At 39.4% G+C, this 15,785-nt stretch overlaps 1 protein-coding gene and 1 pseudogene across 7 annotated transcripts in view; one reads left to right on the top strand and one right to left on the bottom strand.

Annotated features, from left to right (window-relative positions):
• Positions 1-15,785, top strand: part of FERMT2 (fermitin family member 2) — a 132,762-nt gene that overhangs the window by 57,180 nt on the left and 59,797 nt on the right. For all 7 annotated transcript variants that reach the window (XM_032251089.1, XM_032251085.1, XM_032251091.1 and 4 more), the window contains exon 3: positions 11,459-11,692. In XM_032251089.1, the coding sequence (XP_032106980.1) occupies positions 11,459-11,692 (234 nt within the window). The remainder of the gene's footprint in view (positions 1-11,458; positions 11,693-15,785) is intronic.
• Positions 1,793-5,347, bottom strand: LOC116531970 (annotated as a pseudogene).

The following is a 15,785-nucleotide window of genomic DNA, read 5'->3' as shown; positions in this document are numbered from 1 at the left end:
CGGAAGGGCCATCTGGGTAAAATTTAAGAAGGCTTATAGATTGGGTTGGCATGAAGGTGAAAGAGTTTGAATCTGATGGTGTCTTTATTTATTTTCTACAGTAGAATCCATGGTTGTCTACTAAGGAGGAGGAGGATTCTCAGAAGTGTGATTAGTTTGAAATACAGTGGTAGCTAGAAAAAAACATGGCAGGATTCCCAAGGGGTGTCTTGGGCAAACGTACAGTAATTGTTTCAGTCTTCCTGGCTGTGAAATAAAGAGGGAAAAGTCCTCTACATTTAACAGATGAGCCACTAAGGGGTATAGGGAAATGGTATGAGCACATAGCCTGAAGGTCTTATTTTGAAAGGCAGGAAAATGACGTTTTCTGGTCTGGTTAGTCTGCATGGTTTGCTCACAGTAGGTTAGAACCAGATTCTTTAGTGGCTCTGTCACTAGCACACTAGGATTGTACTGTTCTTTGCCAATAGTCAACTCTTGATTATGGTAATAGTTCTGTCATCTCATTTGGGGCTCAAGAAGATCCTAAAACAAAATGAAACCACAAAGTATTACAGTATTAGCAGAATACAAAACTATATATTTATCAGAAATAAGTCACGTGCCCAGAAAAGTTTCTGTACTTAAAAGTCATAATGACATGTTCCCTTAGCAAAGATTATCTTATGTAATATAAACTTTGCTTCTAGTTTATGGACATGTGAGAATGCTAAAAAAATTTTACATTTCTTTCCTGAATTAATACTTTAAAGATACGCAACTAGAAATTCATGCCACCTAAAAGTAACATCTTCCTCTTCATTCCAAACTCTAAGCTACTTACTTATTTTTAAGATGTGGTTACTTAAAAGAAAATAAGTTATTTGATCAACTTTCTTTTTTTGAAAGAATTGCTTCATTTTTCTCTTTAGTCTGACAACATTATGGTATTCAATAAAGTCCAAGAGGTGCTGGGCTGGTCCTTGTTTGGTCTCTAGTGATTGAGGTGAGGCAGAGCTGAGTCTCCAGGAATGTGAGTATTATCTCAAAAAGTTAGTAGCAGCTACTGTGCAGAGTTTGAAGGCCCAAGTCAGATCATGGGCAACAGTCCACAGATGTGTGGTCGGGCATAGGCTGCAGCTCTCATGCGGAAAGAACAGGAGTGGGATTTGATCAAGTCCCTATTAAGCATTTTTCTTGACACTTAAATAGCTAAAAAAATTTTAATAACGAAAGCAAATAATTGTATTTTATTTATTTATTTATTTGAGACAAGGGCTTACACTGTTGCCCAAGATGGAGTACAGTGATGAGATCACGGCCCACTGCAGCCTTGACCACCCAGACTGAAGAGATTCTCCCACCTCAGCCTCCCAGTAGCTAGGACCACAGGCACAGGCCACCATGTGTGGCTTTTTTTTTTTTTTTTTTTGAGATGAGGTTTTGCTGTGTTACCCAGGTTGGTTTTGAACACTTGGGCTCAAGCTATCCACCCACCTCAGCTTTCCAAAGTTTAGGGATTACAGGAGTGAGCCTGGCCAATAATTGCATCTTAGCAGCCTGTATCAAAGCAGTCAGTTAGGAATTAGTAATCCTATTAGGAAAACATTAAATAGGGTGCTTTCAATAATGTATTGTGTAATAATGTATCTGTGCTCATATTTTCCAGGGTGTAAGTGAGCTGGAATTGCATAAAGTGGGGCATAATAGTTTCTCTATAGCAAAAAGCTTTGAAATATATATATAGAATATATGAGAGCAGTACTTAAGCAGCTTTCCCTTTCTTCTTGAACTACCCCTTACATTTTGGCTTTAGTATTTTATTTTTTTGTTACAAATTCAACAGGGAAGGTCAAACCAAGTACAAAGGACTATTGAGCATCACACCACTTCATCATCCCCAAGTTCGTTGGTACAAATTATCAAGAGTTGTCTATATTTTTAAAAACCATACAACCATCATGAAATTTTACCTCTGCAATCGTTTCTGATAGAGGTACATTGTGAATATCCATCTGTGATGCATTTACAATGGCTTTTGTTTTTAAGAGATAGCACACCATTTTGTCACTGGAAAGGCAGAAATAACCTCTCAAGGCAGCCAGGGCAGCGTAGGTAGAATACAGATGGAAACCAGTGGGAATCCCACAGGAACCACAGAACAAAAGGTTGCAAGTACTGCCTTTGAGTGAACCTTCAATGCCAACTAGGAAGGGCGCTTCCAAAACGATGTTATTTGTAACTCTGGAGAAGACCACGGCCCCGAGGGACCGCGACAGGTCCCAGGCGAGATGCACCGAATCGGCGAGCACTGCGTGGCACTGTGCACGCTGGAACACAGCGCACCGCTCAGGCTGCAGCCAAGACGGTAGCTGCTGGCCGGAGGCCAGCTCCTCAGCCTTCAGCCCCGCGGGGCCGAGCGGCGAGGACCCGTTCACCACCTGAGTGTCCCACTCCATGGAGGTCGTAAAAGAAGCTTCGTCAATCGTCAATCGTCCTCTCAGTGCCATCACAAAAGTCAAGCTGGCGCGGCGTTGCACGCGGAGAAACACACCGCCGCGACTGAGCCGCTATCTTCCTGCAGCCGGCGCCTCCGTTTCGAATCTTTTTCTTTTCTTTTCTTTCTTTTCTTTTTTCTTTTCTTTTCTTCTTTTTGGTGACTCATGGAGCGGGAGAGCACTGTGATACCAAAAGCTATTTGGTAGACTAAGCTAAATGTTTACTCAGCCTCTGATGATGAGAAACCCAAGCCTTCTGTTCCTTAGAATACACAGATGTTATATTAGTGAAGCAAGTATACGACCACTTCCTGAATTTGAGGAGCATTCTGTTAGAGTTGAGGGAGGATATTTTTGTTGATTCAGTAAATGTTTTAGCGATTTGCAGTGTTAATCGTAAGAGTTTCAGTGTCTGTCAGATACTGTTATGTGCAACAGAGTACAGTGTGATGGGATCTGTTAAAAAAGGAAGGGACACAGAAATAATTCTTCCCAGAATGCTGATAAAATGGTTTGAAGAATTAACATATTTCACTAAAATTTATTATAGAAGTAAGAATTTTGCTAGGTATAGTAAACTATAATCTATGTAGTTCTTGACTTACAAAGAATTATTGAACAAGCTAAATTTATAAGTAAATCATAAAATCCCTTTTCTTCCCCAGAGAAGGAAAACAAATGATGACTTCATAATTGTATAACTTTTTACCACCCCCCACCACCCAGCCTTTCTGAGAAAGCTTGTATTTGGGTTACAAGCTTGTATATGGGTTACTTCTGAAAGTCTAAAATCGAATTTAAAATATATACTAAATAAAAATTGGCCTGTACCTGGAGGATAACTGAAAATCATGACCTTGGAGAAATGGACTCTGAGAGCAAGTTTTTGGGCATGGTCTATGCCTTGAATGGCTTTATAATGCAGATGAATGAATCTACCCTGGTGATATTTGCTAACATCTGGCCTAGTGCCAGGCTGTGTGTGTGTGTGTGTACGTGCGTGCATGTGGGTTGCATTCAGCCATCTAATGTTTGAAATACCGAACCTGCTATTCTGAAAAATAGAAATATTTATTTAGAACATGTTCCAGAGTCTAGATTAGGACGTGTAGGGGAGTTCATGTCTAGAAAGTTTCCCAAAGCTTTAGTTTATGCAAATTCAGGGAATTTCAACAGTTATTTCCTTATGGATTTTGATGCCACATGGAAAAGTAAATCATTACTTTAGTGATCCAATAGTATTTTCATTTGCTTGCCATTATTTATAATTATTTGTAGATAACCGTTTTTCTTTTAAAGTCATTTAATAATGTGTTTATGCTTCTACTCAGTCTTTAGCTAAAGGAAAACTTGAATGTGTGTCGATGTCTGAAATCTGTTCTGCATATAGTAGGTTTTACAAGTTACAGTTGCATAGTCTGTTACGGTTTAACTTGCCACTTTAGAGACAAGCTGTGCTATAATACACTAGATTACTAAGTGCTTTCAAGAATTACTGCCTCCATGCTAGGCGCGTTGGCTCACGCCTGTAATCCCAGCACTTTGGGAGGCTGAGGCAGGCAGATCACTTGAGGTCAGGAATTCAAGACCAGTCTGGCCAACACAGTGAAACCCAGCCTCTACTAAAAATACAAAAATTATCTGGGTGTGGTGGAGCCTGTGTGTAGTCCCAGCTGCTCCAGAGCCTGAGGCAGGAGAATCACTTGAACCTGGGAGATGGAGGTTGCAGTGAGCTGAGATCACACCAGTGCGCTCCAGTCTGGGCAACAGAGTGAGACTCTGTCTCAAACAATAAAAGAGTTACTGCATCAAGATAAAACTACTACACACAAACACACACACCTATACACCATATTTGTGCAATTAAGTGCCTTTTTTTTTTAAATTTAATTTAATTTAATTTTTTTTTTTTTAAATTTTTTTTTTTTAGACGGAGTTTCACTTTTGTTACCCAGGCTGGAGTGCAGTGGCGCAATCTTGGCTCACTGCAACCTTTGCTTTCTGGGTGCAAGTGATTCTCCTGCCTCAGCCTTCCCAAGTAGCTGGGATTACACAGGTGTGCACCGTCAGGCCCACCTATTTTTTGTATTTTTAGTAGAGATGGGGTTTCACCATATTGGCCAGGCTGGTCTTGAACTCCAGCTCCTGACCTGAAATGATTTGCCCACCATTGCCTCCCAGTGTGCTGTCATTACAGCCATGAGCCACCCCTCCTGGCCTTTAAGTGCTTTTGGATGTGCAGTGAGTTTTTATGTTTGTCTGGATAAATGCTTCTCAATTGGCATACCATCATTTTTCTCAGGATTTTCATCAGTGTATAAAATTTGTTTTTGCTGCTAATGAATAGAATAAGTATGTTCTTGTGATATTCTGAGTAGAGCCAATTATGGACTTGATGTCAAGATACCGTTAGTTTCAAAGTAAGATAGGTAGTGTAATATAAAGGCAGCACCAAAGAAAGAGCTAATTTTCTAGAGTTGGGAAAACATTGCTTTGCCTGGTTGAAAGGGCTCAGTCAGGTCTTTAGAAAGTTTCGAAGTGATACTATACTGAAGGGCAAATTAATGAATGATAATAAATATAAATAATTATAAATGATCTGAAATATGAGATCATTTCAGCCACTTTTAAAATAATGCTGTAATAGCTTTCCCTTTTTAAAAACAAAGCTAAAAATACCCCTTGGGTCTGCCATTCCCTTTCTGTCTATCTATCAGCTATTCTCCTAGCTACGGTAAAATACCCAGGAAAAGCTGTCTATATTTCTTATTTGTACTTCCTCACCTCCCAACCATTACAATTGACATGGTTGTCATTTCCACTCTTACGTTAACTTCTTGCACACTGCCTTCCAAGAGTGAACTCTGCATCCCCCCATCACCACATTTATTCAATATTATCAGTAATGATTTTGACACATAAATGACTCCTGCTTAAAACCATTCTCGAGACCCACAGAGATTCCGATACAGTTGGTTTGAGAGACATCACCAAGACGGTGGAGTAGGAAGTACCATCCTTCATCTCCCATGAGAAAATATAGACAGACAGCTGTTCACAAACCAAAATAGCCCTAGTTTAGGGTAGGGCCAGGCATCAGTATTTTTTAAAAGCTGCTCAGGCCCGGTGCGGTCATGTGTGCCTATAGTCCTAGCTACTCGGGAGGCTGAGGTGGGAGGATCACTTGAGCCCAGGAGTTCCAGGCTGTAGTGCGCTATGCCAATCGGGTGTCCTCACTAAGTTCAGCATCAATATGGTGACCTCCTGGGAGCCAGGGACCACCAGGTTGCCTGAGGAGGGGTGAACCGGCCCAGGTTGGAAACAGCAGGTCAAAACTCCCGTGCTGATCAGTAGTGGGATTGCACCTGTGAATAACTACACGCCAGCCGGGCAACATAGCGAGACCCATTTTCCTCTTTAAAAAAAAAAAAAAAAGCTGCTCAGATGATTCTAACGCCAATCAGACAGAAAACTACTGCTCTAGGGGCTTCTCTTGTACATAATAACGTCAGAACCACGCACTATGGCCTACAAGGCTCCTGCCTGGCTCTCTGATGCCGTCTCCTCCTGATCTCTGTTTCCCCTCCTGTAGCCACCTTGGTCTCCCTCAGTGATGCCGGAACTTTGTTTTGTTCATCATTATATTTTTAGCACTAGAACAGTGCTTTCTTGCACACAGTACATGTTCAACAGATATTTGTTGAATTCACAAATGTATTTATAACACTGTGTTCTTACTCTGTAGTAGTGATTATTCTGTAGGTAGTGCTGTCTAGGTTGGTAGTGTGTTCAGTCTTAAGGAATGCTACCGAAAAGCCCACTATTTGAAGATAAGTCAGAAGACCCCACAGCCCATCTTCTCCCTTCTAACACTGTCTACTGCTTTGCTGTTAAAACACCTACTTTTCTGTTTTTATCTGTTGCCATGAGTGGTATTGATACTTCTGACTTTTTCCTGGTCTCCTATTTCTGCTTTTATTTTGTCTAATTTTTTTTCCTGTGTTGTTACTCATTCACTAGTTTCTCTGGGTAAAAAAGACTGGTCTTACCAGCATTGCCAGTCAATAAGAGAGCTTTTTTTTTTGTCTGTGAGTAAACAGACCACTCATAGGACGTCCAGTATGTAATCTTTGGATCCTATTTCCTTCTCTTGCTGGGTGCAGGTGGGTAGCTCCTTTGACAAGAAACTGAGGGGGAATTAAGGGGGGAGGGTCAGGTTTTAAAGGGAATAATGGGTATCGGGGAAATACATGTTTCTGAGGTCACAGTTGGAAGCCTAATTGATGGAAAATTGAGATTTTATTGCACCATTATCTAAGTGCAAGATAACATTGCTTACAGCAGGGGCCTGCAAAGTTTTCTTTTTTTTTTTTTTTTTTTTTGAGACGAAGTTTCACTCTTGTTACCCAGGCTGGAGTGCAATGGCGCGATCTCGGCTCATCGCAACCTCCGCCTCCTGGGTTCAGGCAGTTCTCCTGCCTCAACCTCCTGAGTAGCTGGGACTACAGGCACGCGCCACCATGCCCAGCTAATGTTTTGTATTTTTAGTAGAGACGGGGTTTGACCATGTTGACCAGGATGGTCTCGATCTCTTGACCTCATGATCCACCCGCCTCGGCCTCCCGAAGTGCTGGAATTACAGGCTTGAGCCACCGCGCCCGGCAAAGTTTTCTTTTCACGTGTAGATAGTAGGTGTTTTGGGCTTTGTGGGCCATGCGGTCTGTGTCCCAGTAACTCTAATGTGGTAGTGCAGAAGTAGTCATAGGCAGTGTGTGAACAGTCGTGTGGGTGTGTTTCATAAAACTGTTTATGGGCATTGAAATTTGAACTTTATATAACATTATATAAAATACTGTTCTTTATATTCCCGCTACCTCCACCACCACTTAAAAATAGAGTCAGGAGCCGGCTGGCCCGGTGATAATCCCAGCACTTTGGGAGGCCAAGGTGGGTGGATCACTGAGCCATGTAACAATGTTTCAGTCAACTACAGCAGACTGTTTATACAACCAAGGTCCCATAAGATTAATAATACCTTATTTTTACTGTACCTTTTCTATGTTTAGCTACCCAAATATTTACCACTGTGTTACAGTTGCCTACAGCATTCAGTACACTAACAGGTACAGATTTGTATCCTAGGGTCAAGAGGCCATACCATATAGCCTAGGTGTGTAGTAGGCTGTACTGTCTAGGTTTGTGAACACACTCTGTGATGTTCACACAACAGTGAACTTGCCTAACGTTGCATTTCTCAGATCATATCCCCATTGTTAAGTGGCACGTGACTGTACAAAACCTGTTCTTGGCTTGTGGGCCGTAAAAAAGCAGAAGGCAGGCTTTGGTCCTTGGGCCATTATAGTTTGCTAACCTCCAGCTTCACATTTATGTAATGTTGACTTGGAAAGTTCAGTTCTTAACCAGTAGTCCTTTTCATACCTCACATGTTAAAAACTGTCTTTAGATTTTGTGGTCGGTGACAATTACCTCTTTATTAGTGTCCATATGTAAATTTTGTCCCCAAAAGCTCCTTATCATGGTGTCTTTGCCCTCTATCTTTTAGCACCTACTGCTGGGCCATATTGTTTAAGCCTGTCTTTTATCATGTCTTTGCAGCATTGCTTCTGCCCTGCTTCTGCAATAAAACAGCTGCCTTTAAAAAAATTTAATAAACATTTCTTTCAGGCTTGTAACAGGTGCCGTGGAGGTCCCCTTCTTTCTTTTACCTGCCCTCCTGCTGGGCAGATCCCCAATTTGCTGACAAGCCCTTTTCCTTAAGTGCAGGGATCTCTGAGCTTGCTCTGCCTGAATGCAGGGCAGCCAGCCCCATGCTGGCTGCCAAGAAGTGTTAAAGAGTTTTGTTTATTTGTTTGTTTAGTAGAGATGGGGTTTCACTGTTGGCCAGGCTGGTCTCAAACTCCTGACCTGGAGAGCCACCTACCTCAGCCTCCCAAAGTGCTGAGATTACAGGTGGGAGCCACCGTGCCCAGCTGTGTTGAGTTTTAAATGTGATGGCCCCAGGAGCAACCCTTAAGGAGGAAGTGGAGAGAGATACCTCATCTTTCTCCTCATGGGAGAGTTCTGAGGCATGCCTGAAGGACTGAACTGCAGGTGCTCACAGCAGTGAGTGAACCTCTGTTGGCTTTTCTCCCTGTCTGACTTTCACTGATCCCCTCAGGTGTGCTTCCTGGGATTTCCTTCCCATAAATAAGCTGCCTGCACCCAAGTTCTTAGGTCAGGTATGCCTTTTGGAGGAACCCAAATGACATGTCGGTCCTCGTGGACTCATTACTCTCAGAGCTCTTTTTCTCCTTTCCTCTCCACTGGGAGTGTATGATGTAGCTTCCTTAATGGTTGACACTGACACTAGGTATGGGAAAAAAAGTATTACAAGTTGAATATTCCTTATCGGAAAGCTTGAGACCAGAGTGTTTCTGATCTTGAATTTTGAAATACTTGCATTATACTTATCAGTTGAGCACTTCGAATCCAGAAATCCAAAATGTTCCAAAGTCTAAGACTATTTTTTTTTCCAGTTTCTCATTTTTCAGTTTCTGAGCATTTTGCATTTCAGATTTTGAGCTCAGAGTTACTCAACTTGTATATGCTATCTACCCATCATTCAGTTCAGCTCAGCCTTAGCTCTACTTGGTTCCCAGCGTTCTTTACAAGTTATCTTTTTCTGCCCTTAGTTTTCTATTCTTAGAAAAGTAATATGTGATCAGTTATCTAACCTTAGTTGTCTTCTATGACGTAGATCAGAATTTTTTGTTTCCAAAAGTTAGCAAATTCTGTGCTAGAAAATAGGATGTAGGGTACTATATACAATTAAGCAAGTGGTTATCAAGTCGCAGTTACATGCATTTCTTTTGTCAGACTTCAAATAACATGATTAGCAGAACTTTGACAAAACCACAGATATTAAAATTTCAAAATGGTAATATGATCATAAGTAACTGTAACCGTACTTCTCCGATTAAAGTACTTAATGATTAAAATATGTTTTTAACACCTGGGGAATTGAAAGTCTTTTTCTACCTGTGGCATGTTTCTTCCATAATGAGAATTTCAGTTGTATCAAGTCAATCTCACCATTGTAGAAGGTGTTTGAGGCATATAATCAATATGGAAATTTGACTTTTTATTTAGAGATAAACTAGTTATGTGTATGTTCTTTTCAATCTTAGATTAATACATGCTTTTAAATGTCTTAAAGTTGAACTCTTTTTAAAGGTGTGATTATATTAAAATGAGCTTTATTTCAGAAGCATGATCGTTTTGATTTTTATTTGCAAAAAAGTTAGTCACTTTTTTTTTCTTGAGGCAAGGTCTCCCTCTGTCACCCAGGCTAGAGTACAGTGGTTCAATCCCAGCTCACTGCAGCCTTGATCTCCTCCCAAGTTCAGGCAATATTCCCACCTCAACCACCTGAGTAACTGGGACTAAAGGCACATGCCACCATACTATGCCCAGCTAATTTTTTTTATAGAGATAGGGTTTCACCATATTGGCCAGGCTGGTCTTGAATTCCTGGGCTCAAGCGATCTGCCCGCCTCAGCTTCCCAAAGTTTTGGGATTATAGGCATGAGCCACTGTGCTCAGTATTCATATTTTTTGCCTTCCCCTGGAAGGCTTTGTCTAGTTGCTGCTGTCATTGTTGTTTTTTTCCTTGAGACAGAATCTCGCTTCATTGCCTAGGCTAGATTACAGTGTCAGATCACAGCTCACTGCAACCTTGACCTTCTGGGCTCAAGTGATCCTCCTACCTCAGTGTCCTGAGTAGCTGGGACTACAGACGTACATGCCATCATGCCTGGCTAATTAGAAAAAAAAAAATGTTTGTAGAGATAGGACTTCACCATGTTGCCCTGGCTGGTCTCAAACCTGTGGGCTGAAGCGATCTTCCAGCCTCAGCCTCTCAAAGTTCTTGGATTACAGGCATGAGCCACCATGCTGTGCCTGTTCCCTTTGTATGTTATGTTTTGTTTTGTTTGGTTTTTTTTGGTACGTCACAATCCCCTTTTTTTTTTTTTTTTTTTTGGCACTTAGTAAGTTTAACATAAAATTGATCCCAAAAGTCTTTACTTTGATTGCTGCTTTAAAAACCGGCTTTCTGTCCTAGTCATAAGTAAATAAATAACTAGTTGAAGTTGGATTTTACTGCTGCAAGTTTATTGTTATGACCTGCCTTATCTGGGGGGTAGCTCAATCTTGTGTAAATGACATTCTTTTCTTTATTTGGTTTCATTTAGTTGCATAATGCTGTTAAATAGTTAAACAGATATTAATGTTTCCTGTTATACTTGTACCAAAATGTGCTCAAGAGAAAAATGTTGGGCAGTGTGACTTTAGATCTGTTTTTGGGATCTATTTGGGAGAGCATGTGTGTCCAGAATGGGTTTTTTTTTTTTTAATTTTTAGAGCTTTCTCTTAGGTTGTAGCGCCACTCATGGGTGTTTTCCATGCTCCCCTTCTTCACCTAGGATATTGATTTCTGTTCACTTTGGTTCCCCATCTTTTCATCACGCCTTATTTACCTTGACACATTTCTGTAATTTTGTAAACGACAGCCTTTTCAGTTTCTCACCAGAATATTATTATCCATTCCTATAGGATGAGTCCCAAGCCCACCAACTCCAGTCTTTATTAATCCTTCCTGTTCTAGCCCCCAGGGTTCTGTTTGTTCTCTGAAAACTGAGAGTACTTTCTCTGTCATCCATGTGTCCCAGTTTGTACTTGACTCAAACATTCCTATTTGTCCTGTATATTGTGCCTCAGCCACCTTGTATGCTGTCTTTTCAGGACACACCGTGTTTTCTCAGCTGTTAATATTTCTTTTTCTGTCACATAACAGGAACTTAGCAGTTAATTAATTGTTTATATTAAATACCCAGTTATCTAGTTTTCTGCTTTTAATTTCTCTGAAAGTAATCTTGGTGATTTTTAAGCATTTTGTTTGTTTTTTGGTTTGTTTTTTATAGATGTAAAAAAAGACTGGTCTGACCATGCGCTCTGGTGGGAAAAGAAGAGAACCTGGCTTCTGAAGACACATTGGACCTTGGATAAGTATGGTATTCAGGCAGATGCTAAGCTTCAGTTCACCCCTCAGCACAAACTGCTCCGCCTACAGCTTCCCAACATGAAGTATGTAAAGGTGAAAGTGAATTTCTCTGATAGAGTCTTCAAAGCTGTTTCTGACATCTGTAAGACTTTTAGTAAGTATCACATAAATTCTTCTTAAAATAGGAGTTATGTGATGTACTTATGACTGATGACTGACATAGCTTATCCCAAGGGATAGGGCATGAGATGAACTATCTACGTATATATGTATGTGTGTGAAATTTATACTTCATAAAAATTTTTATATAAAGATAAATATTGAGTTAAGGTGGAACAGGAAGAATCTAGTAGAGATTCTTTCCTTACTAGAAATGTATCTGATATTTAATACTTTATTTTTATGGGGAGGGTAAGGGAGCAGGCTCTATTTTCAGGGAAACATAGATGGCTTTGCAGCATTTCCTTCACGTAAGTCACTATTTGATTTTAATGATTCAGGCAGATTGTGTCACTTCCTCCATTGAAGGCCTGACACAGTTCCTAAGGAAATGACTATGAGTGTTGTCTTCCTTCACCAGACTACAATTTGAATATCCCTGTAGTAATTCTATTTATGCATTCTGAAATGAGATGTGGATTACTTTGGCTGACCCAGTTATGTCATATGACAGGAAGTATTCAGCCATCTGAGAAAATGTGAATTACTGTCACTACCACGAGTGCACAACTCTTGTATTTTTTCGTATTTGAGAAATTCTTGGTTAAAGATAATGTTTAATGACTTTTCATATTTTAATTCTAAATGAAGAACTACAGTTTTTTATTCACATTGTGTTTTTAAATTATACTGGTAATTTATAAATGTATTCTATCGTAAAAGAATCGATGAATATAGACATACATAGTAAGCCCCCCTTCCCCTAAGTAATCATTCTTGACAGTTTGGTGATTTTCTGTGCATTAATTTATCCATACATATTGGATTTTTTTATAAACAGGAATATTTATATGTACTTTTTAAACTCAGTAAATGTCTTAGATTTTTCTATGTGTTATATATTCTTTTAAACTGTAATTCACAGTATAGACATACTAATAATTTACACCTAGTCACTTCTTGGCCTTTTGGCTAAAATCAAGTGTAATTTATAACCACATTTCCCTGTTAATGATCGTTTAGATTGCTTCATTCTTAGAGAAAATGCTGCAGCATTTTCAGATGTTTTAAGTATTGCTGAAAACATTTGAAAATATTTTATTTGGGCTAGCGCCAGGGTACCCAATCTTCCTTGCTGGTGTCAGCACCCACACTCACTGCTGGAGCCTGTGGGCAAATGCTGTTCCTGTACAACGTCTCAAGCACGGGCCTGGGGACAGTATGGAGGCTCTGGGACCGCCTACCTCTTAACCCAGAACGCTGCCTGCTGCTTATGCTTGTAGGCTTGCAGCTTGGAGGAGTCTGAATGCTTACCCAATTTCTTGTGTTTAGTTTGGGCTGTGGCTTGCCTTAAACCAATACCAACTTTTTTCTGTCTTTCAAGAATCACTCATTTTTTACCCTCTTAACTGTATTTTTTCCTGTCTCCTAGCAGTGTTATAGATGTTTGTCTTCCCTCTTTTCCTACAACTTGTAAATATCTTTGTTGCCATTTCAGGGGATATGGGATGTAGGAGAGGAGATAGAGGTAGATTCACACTGCCATTTGATCTAATGTCCTTGGAACTTTTATGTTAAACAGGGTTTTTTTTTTTTTAATTAAAATAGAGTGAAGGACAGAGAAAACCAAAATCCCATCATGTAGAATTAATAATCATTGATATTTTGTCATTTTGCCAAACTTGAAATCAAAGTAATACTGGTAAAATGCTTGAGTCTCATTCTCCTAACCTCCCTTCACAAAGACTACAGTTATAAGTTCAGTGTGTAGCCAGGACCGTAAAATATAGACATGCACATGAGTGTATTTCTTTGTGTATATATCCGTAAACAGTATGTTATTGTCATTACCATGTAGGTATTTTCTTACTCAGTTTTGTACATGTGTGCAAGAATTTCTCTCAAGTATCAACCTAGAAGTAGAAGTAAACTTGCTGTGTTTTAAATATACACACAATTCATTACAGAGTACTATCAAATTGTCTCCCAGTTGATTATACCAGTTGAAATTCCAACTAGCAATATATGAAAACCTATTGCTTCAAATCCTCACTAACACTTGATTATGATCTGTTTTATTGTTTTTATTTCCAAGAAAAAAAGACAGTATTTCATTTTAGTTTACAAAGCTAAATATGTTTTTAAATCGTTATTGGACATCTAAGTTCCTTCTTTTTTGAACTACCTTTTTATATCATTTGTTCATTTTCGAGAAATTAATAGACGTTAGTTTTTACAGGAGTTGTAGGTTCACAGCAAAACTGAGCAAAAGTACAGAGAGAGTTTTCCCATATATCCTCTATCCTCACACATGCACAACCTTCCCTGCTATCAAAATCTGTACCAGAGTGGTACATTTATTATAATTGGTGAACCTGCATTGACATACCATTATCACTCAGTGACCGTAGTTTACATTAGGGCTCACTTCTGGTGTTGTACATGCTATGAGGTTGGAAAAATATATACTCATGTGTATCTACTATTGGAGTATTGTACAGAATAGTTTGTCCTAAAAATCTTCTGTGCTCTGCCTATTCACCCCTCTCTCCTTATTGCTACCACTAATCTTTTTACCTTACCCATAGTTTTGCCCTTTCCAAAATATCCAGTGTTTGGAGTCATACATTATGTAGCCTTTTCAGATTGATTTCTTTCACTTCATAATGGGTATTTAAGTTTCCTCCACTTTTTTTTTTTGTGGCTTGATAGCTTATTTCTTTTTTCCCCTTTCTTCTTCTTCTTCTTCTCTTTTTCTTTTTTTGAGATGGAGTCTCACTCTGTTGCCCAGGCTGGAGTGCCGCAGCACGATCTTGGTTCACAGCAACCTCTGCCTCCTGGATTCATGTGATTCTTCTGCCTCAGCCTCCCAAATAGCTGGGATTACAGGTGTCTGCCACTACGCTGGGCTTATTTTTGTATTTTTAGTAGAGATGGGGTTTTACTGTGTTGGCCAGGCTGGCCTCGAACTCCTGACCTCAGGTGATACACCCACCTCAGCCTCCCAAAGTGCCGGGATTACGGACATGAGCCATCATGCCCAGCCAGCTCATTTCTGTTTAGTGCTAACTAATATTCCATCGTCTGGTTGTGTCACAGCTTATTTATCCACTCACCCGCCAAAGGATATCTTGGTTGCTTTGTTTTGAATAAAGCTTTTGAAACATCTCTCTGCAGGCTTTCAAGTGGACATGTGGTCTATTCGTCTATTCTTCTTTTGTTTTACCTTTTCATCATTGACTCATAGTGCCTTATAAATTCTAATTGATTTTATTTGCTTTTGATTTTTATCTTTTTTGGTCATGTAGAAGTTAACATTGGTTTGTGTTTTGGGGTATTGTTTTAAAAAGCTATTCCTGTTTTAAATTGCAGGTATCATCTATATTTTCTGCTAGTACTCTTAGAGTTTTGTTTTTCATGTTCACTGCTTTAATCTACTTAGAATTCACTTCTGTGTGTTTTGTGAAATACAGATGTAGTGTAGTATATTTTAGGAGGAAATGCTAGCCAATACTGTTTATTGAATTTTCTGTTATTTCTCCACATAAGCTTAATGGCAGTTCTATCATAAACCAAAATTCCACGTTGTATGGATCCGTTTTTCTGTGCTCTGTTCTTTTCCATGGATCCATTTACATGTCTTTACATGGATAGTACACTGTTTGAATTTCTGTAGCTTCATAATTTGTGTCTATATCTGATAGGGCAAGTACCCCTTCTTTGCTGTTTTTCAGAATTGCCTGGGTTGATTTTGGAATTGTGTGTTTCTATATGAAATTTGAAACCGTTTGTTAATTTCCAGGGAAAATTTCATAGCAGTTGATTGGAAATACATACATTAATTTTATGTAGATCTTCCCATTCATGAATAAAATGTCTCCTTTTGTTGAAGTAGTCTTTTTTGTCTTTAACATTTTATCTGGAAAGATACTGTACTTTTTTAAAAAAAAGCCATGCTTTTTCTAATTGGGTACTGCTATTAGAAGGCTATTTTTTATAGTCTAATAACTGATACCTTGTTGAACTCTTCTATGAATTCCAAAAATGTATTGATTCTTTTGGATTTTTTCTTTTTCTTTTTTTTTTTT

This window comes from Sapajus apella, unplaced genomic scaffold (genome assembly GCF_009761245.1).
Source record: "Sapajus apella isolate SASKATOON/1434 unplaced genomic scaffold, GSC_monkey_1.0 scaffold74, whole genome shotgun sequence".
NCBI classification, from domain to species: domain Eukaryota; kingdom Metazoa; phylum Chordata; class Mammalia; order Primates; family Cebidae; genus Sapajus; species Sapajus apella.
The sequence above is the reverse complement of the archived record's forward strand: the minus strand, read 5'-3'. Positions and strand labels throughout refer to the sequence as shown.